The sequence below is a fragment of the Stegastes partitus genome, unplaced genomic scaffold, assembly GCF_000690725.1.
Source record: "Stegastes partitus isolate 25-593 unplaced genomic scaffold, Stegastes_partitus-1.0.2 Scaffold323, whole genome shotgun sequence".
NCBI classification, from domain to species: domain Eukaryota; kingdom Metazoa; phylum Chordata; class Actinopteri; family Pomacentridae; genus Stegastes; species Stegastes partitus.
Genome location: NW_007578054.1, coordinates 44,207 through 49,172, shown reverse-complemented (window position 1 = coordinate 49,172; position 4,966 = coordinate 44,207). Strand labels below are relative to the sequence as shown.

General features: G+C 38.9%; 1 protein-coding gene and 1 long non-coding RNA gene across 5 annotated transcripts in view; both read left to right on the top strand.

Moving 5' to 3' along the window:
• Positions 1-2,625, top strand: part of naca (nascent polypeptide associated complex subunit alpha) — an 8,501-nt gene extending 5,876 nt beyond the window's left edge. For 2 of the 4 annotated variants that reach the window (XM_008283659.1, XM_008283658.1), the window contains 6 exons: positions 1,079-1,164; positions 1,418-1,495; positions 1,611-1,757; positions 1,897-2,025; positions 2,114-2,236; positions 2,497-2,625. In XM_008283659.1, the coding sequence (XP_008281881.1) occupies positions 1,079-1,164; positions 1,418-1,495; positions 1,611-1,757; positions 1,897-2,025; positions 2,114-2,236; positions 2,497-2,511 (578 nt within the window). In that variant the 3' untranslated portion in view covers positions 2,512-2,625. Of the gene's footprint in view, positions 1-9; positions 545-1,078; positions 1,165-1,417; positions 1,496-1,610; positions 1,758-1,896; positions 2,026-2,113; positions 2,237-2,496 lie in introns of all 4 variants that reach the window. The other 2 variants (XM_008283657.1, XM_008283655.1) reach the window with 2 other exon arrangements.
• Positions 2,626-3,088: 463 nt separating this feature from the next.
• LOC103358626 (uncharacterized) lies at positions 3,089-4,005 on the top strand. The gene is made up of 2 exons (XR_520263.1): positions 3,089-3,624; positions 3,718-4,005. It is a non-coding gene; the product is annotated as an uncharacterized LOC103358626 (long non-coding RNA).
• Positions 4,006-4,966: the final 961 nt, after the last annotated feature.

Here is a 4,966-nt window from a genome sequence, read left to right as displayed (position 1 = left end):
GCTGCTAAGCCAGCTGTTGAAGCCAAACCCACTCCTGCTGAGGCTGCTAAGCCAGCTCCTGTCAAGGTTCCTAAAAAAGTTGAAGAAACTAAAGCTGAACCTCCTAAGGTTGCAAAGCCAGATGCAGAGGTTAAGTCTGCTCCTGTTGCAGCTGACAAGCCAGCTCCAGTACCTAAGCCAGCTGAGGCTCCTAAGCCAGCTGAGGCTCCCAAGCCAGCTGAGGCTCCCAAGCCAGCCCCTGTGAAGGGTGCCAAGCCAGTCACTGAGGTAAAATTGGCTGAGGTTAAGGCAGCACCTGCTGAGGTTGCTAAACCTGCCAAACCAGCCGCTGAGCCTTCTTCTGCTCCTTTAAAACCGGCTCCAGTTGAGCCTGCCGCTACCCGTAAACTGACATTTGCTGAAGCAGTGGCAAAACCTGTGTCTGTTAAACCTGAAGTTGAGGTAATTGGTACAACTGCCTCTGAACCTGTCTCATCACCTAAACCTGCCCTTACACCTGCTAAAGCCCCAGCCAAGGTGGAGCCTGTGATCAAGAACGACAATGGTATTTCCTTCTTTCTCTCCTCTGTGCCATCTGTTTTTCCAACTGTCACTGCATTCTGGGAACTACGCAAATGCTCAGATGTTCCAGTCTCTTGAAAAACTTAGCTTGTGTGGTTTACATAAAACATGGGTTAAATGTTAAACTGTAAGACACTACTTAGGTGTCACCATAGTTCCTCCTGGTTTTGGAAACAGTCTATTCTGTTGTTTGCACACTGTCATAATGTGTGTTTTAATAGTGAAATGGTATGGTGTTAGTTTTTATTTAGTTCATTAAGATGACTTGTGCCGTTGAGGTAAATATAGTTTTAAATGGAGAGTGTCACGTTTTCAACATACAGATTACACAAATTTGAAGCAAAATGGCTTCAAACAGCAACTCTGGTACAGCATAGAATTCATCCATTATGAACAAACTGTATTTTGGGTCATTATTGATTTCTGTTTTATTCCCCAGGATTAATGTACCTTTTTACTTTCAGGTGTACACATGTGCAGTAGTTGGCATGTTGTGACAAAATTTTGTTTTCTGTAGGGTCTGGCACTGATTCGGACAGCGATGACTCAGTCCCTGAACTGGAGGAACAGGACTCCGCACAGACACAGACTCAGCAAGCTCAGGTGTGTCTCCAGTTAGGCCTTGATTATTGTGTTTACTGGTATTGCCCAGGATCAGACAATTTGAGCAACTGTTCTTGGTTGTTGACTCTTCTGTGATGACTTACACAGTGACTTTCGTTCTTCTGAGTCTACTGAAGCCAACCTTTCTGTCCTGAGAAGAGATATATATTATTGTCTAACCTGATTAGTCCCTGCCTCTACATATGCTTTCCGACATACAGTGAATAATTAATGAATTTTCTACCCCCTGTAGCTTGCAGCAGCTGCCGAAATAGACGAGGAACCTGTCAGCAAAGCCAAACAGAGCCGCAGTGAAAAGAAGGCACGAAAGGTAATAGTCCTAGCTCATTTATAGTGTTTCTTAAATGTAAACTGTGGTTTCCTGCAGTATTTTCAACTGTCAAATTTGGCCACGTTTTTTTAAAAATGACGTCTATTTCTTGCAGGCGATGTCAAAGCTTGGTCTCAGGCAGGTAACAGGGGTCACCAGGGTCACCATTCGCAAGTCAAAGAATATCTTATTTGTCATCACCAAACCAGACGTCTACAAGAGCCCTGCATCAGACACATACATCGTCTTCGGAGAAGCCAAGGTAACCAAACAGCAAATTATACCAGCCATGGCTGTCAAGTGATTACACTGGACCTGCTGTGTTGCTAGACTTGTTATCACAAAATGTGATTGCTAAATGATGAATGGATTTCTCATTTTGACTTCTCTTTGTGCCCCAGATTGAAGATCTTTCCCAGCAAGCCCAGCTGGCCGCTGCAGAAAAATTCAAGGTACAGGGAGAAGCTGTATCAAACATCCAGGAAAACACACAGACGCCCACAGTACAAGAGGAAAGCGAAGAGGAAGAGGTAAGATGCACTTTGATTCAGATGTGAAAATGCTAACTTCGTTTTATCGTATGGCCGTTAACAAATCCTTGCCCTGATTGTTTAATAGGTTGATGAGACCGGAGTTGAGGTTAAGGACATTGAACTCGTCATGTCACAAGCCAACGTGTCGCGGGCGAAGGCTGTACGCGCCCTGAAAAATAACAACAACGACATTGTCAACGCTATTATGGTAAGATATTACTTTTTTTCTAATGTTAGTATAACTGTGTGGAGTCTATTAAACAGGCCATGTAAAATGGTTTACTGTCCCCTGATAAATGTGTAGAAATCTCTTCAGTGAGTAGACAGTGACCTTTGTTCTTCTGAGTTTGCTGAAGCCACAATTTCTGTCCTGGGAAGAGAAAAACTCTTTCAAACTGAGGGAAAAACATACTCAAACTTGCTTTAACTTGTGCTTTTCTTTTTTTTTTTTTTTTTGTTGCTTTGCAGGAGTTGACGATGTAATGGGACCCAGTCAACAAGGGGTTGAAGAAAGGTTGCTGATTAAATCTAAGCTCATTTATACAATTTATACCCAAGATGGAAATAAAGTTGTGGCTTGATGAAATGAAACTATAACACTTTTTTTGTAGTTCTTTGGGAAACAAGGGGAGGTTTTGTTGTGTTGTTTGCAGAACTGGTTGTTAGCCTGGTTTGAGGCAGGGACATGGCTGATGTCGCTAAGAGACCTGAACCCCAAACCTGGAACTCTTTCTCTAGTAGCGATTCCTCCATCTGTATTCCTATTTACGTGTCACACAAAGCTATGGAGTCGTGAGAGTACCAAATTACAAAAATAAATCAATAAAAGAATACAAAAATTAAAGTGGAAATAAAAAGACGAAAAAATAAAATAAAAAATAAATACTATATTAATATAAATATTAATAAAAAATGAACCCATAAAAGAAACGGCTAGTAAAAGTAGAAATATAAAGTCAAATAACTAAAATAATAAAAAATAATAATTTATTGTTTTTTGTATTTTTTAAATGTATTTTTTATTTTCTTTTTTTAAATATTTTTTTTTAAATTTATTTTTTAATTTTTAAAATTATTTTTGGCTTTTAAAGTGACATTTAATTTAAAGCAACATTTAAAAGCAAAGGAAATCTGTGCAGAAAAAGGTGCGCAGTAGGAATGTTGAGCGCAGGTGTACAGCGACAAGCCGAGGAGAAAACTTTCAACAGTAACAAGTGTTTTTTTTAACTACGACTGTTATTGTGACACATAATGTGGTTTTAAGATTATTTTAGGCGAGGAAGTTGTGGTATAAACATCAGATCTGTGGTCAATGGATCATGATAAAACCTGCTTAAAATTTTGCTCTAACGATTACGGAGATGCGAGCGTCCCGGTGTGACAGCTGTGACAGCGGTCAGTGCTCACAGTAGCCGCCGTGAGCAACCTTATGTTGGCAAGACTTTCTAAAATGTGCTGCTGGCTCTGACGGTTGTTCTTTAGTGGAGCTGATCCGTTTCCATTAGCAGCGTCATGCTGCTGAAGATGTTCTGTCAAAAGGTCCAGGATGGAGCTGCTCATGTTCTGTGGAGTCTCCCAGCAGTCAGGGAGGACCTGGTTTATGCAGCTGTCCCTCCAATAAAATATTACTTAGATTTTATTTTCAATGCACAGTTACAGTCACAAGATTTGAGCAAAATGGTACCACAGGTGATGAAGACAAGAACGTAATTCAGACCAACTACAGAACCGTCAGAGCCAATGGCAGATTTCAGAAAGTCTTGCCGACATCGGGCTGTCTTTGGCGGCTGTTGACCATCATCGCGGCTGCCAGTCTGAGACGCTCACTTCTTCAAAATCGTTGGAGCAAAATTTTAGGCAGGCTTTATCTTGATCCATTGACCATAGATCTGATGTTTATACCGCTACTTTCTCACCTAGAATCATCTTAAAACTACATTATGTGTCACAATAACAGTAGCAGTTACAAAGAACACCTGTGTTACCTTTGAAAGTTTTCTCTCCAACGTTTATCGCTGGTTGGTGTGAAATGCATTCTGGGATACTTGCTGTCCCAAGTCCACACAAGGCCGTTTCTCAATACTCAAGGACACAAGTCTGTACTTGCGTACTGTTCCTTCTGCACCTGCGCTCGACATTCCTACTGCGCACCTTTTTCTGCACATATTTCCTTTGTTTTTAAATGTTGCTTTAAATTAAATGTCACTTTAAAAGCAAAAAAAAGAGAGAGAAAATATGATTAAAAATAATAATAATGAAAAAATAATTTAAAAAACTAAATTTAAAAATAGAAAAATGACAAAAAATAAATAATTTTTTTTAAAAATAAAGAAATTATTGTTTTATTTTATTTATTTGACTTTATATTTCTACTTTTATTAGCCTTTTCTTTTATGGATTCATTTTTGCTTTATATTGCCACATAATTATTTTTTTATTTCCACTTTTATTATTATTTTTTAAAATTCTTTTATTGATTTACTTTTGCAATTTGGCACTCTCACTACTCCATACAAAGCTCTCTGACTACAACTTCGATTTGACCCTGTGATCTTCACTTGAGCTGACAGTGCTAACTGCTGAGCCACTTACAACACCTTAATGGCAATGTGTTTATTTTTTTTTTACATTTGTGATGCGGTGAAGGTATGTGGGTGTTATATTTGAAAGTGTATGTTGGTGGAAGGCTGCTAGATCATTTTGTCCAACACACTCATCACTAGAGTATCAGTAAAAAGAAATGCCTTTAATTGAATATTCATTAGTTTTTGGTTCAAGTTCAAAAGAAGTATCTGGAGAGCAGCACTAAAGAACTGTAAGTCACCTTGATTATCCTGCTGTGTAAAGGTGGAGGTGAAAGATTGTACATGAAAGAATAATAAAATGGATAAATCTGGTGTGTTCTGATATGATTAATATGATATGAAACATTAGGAAA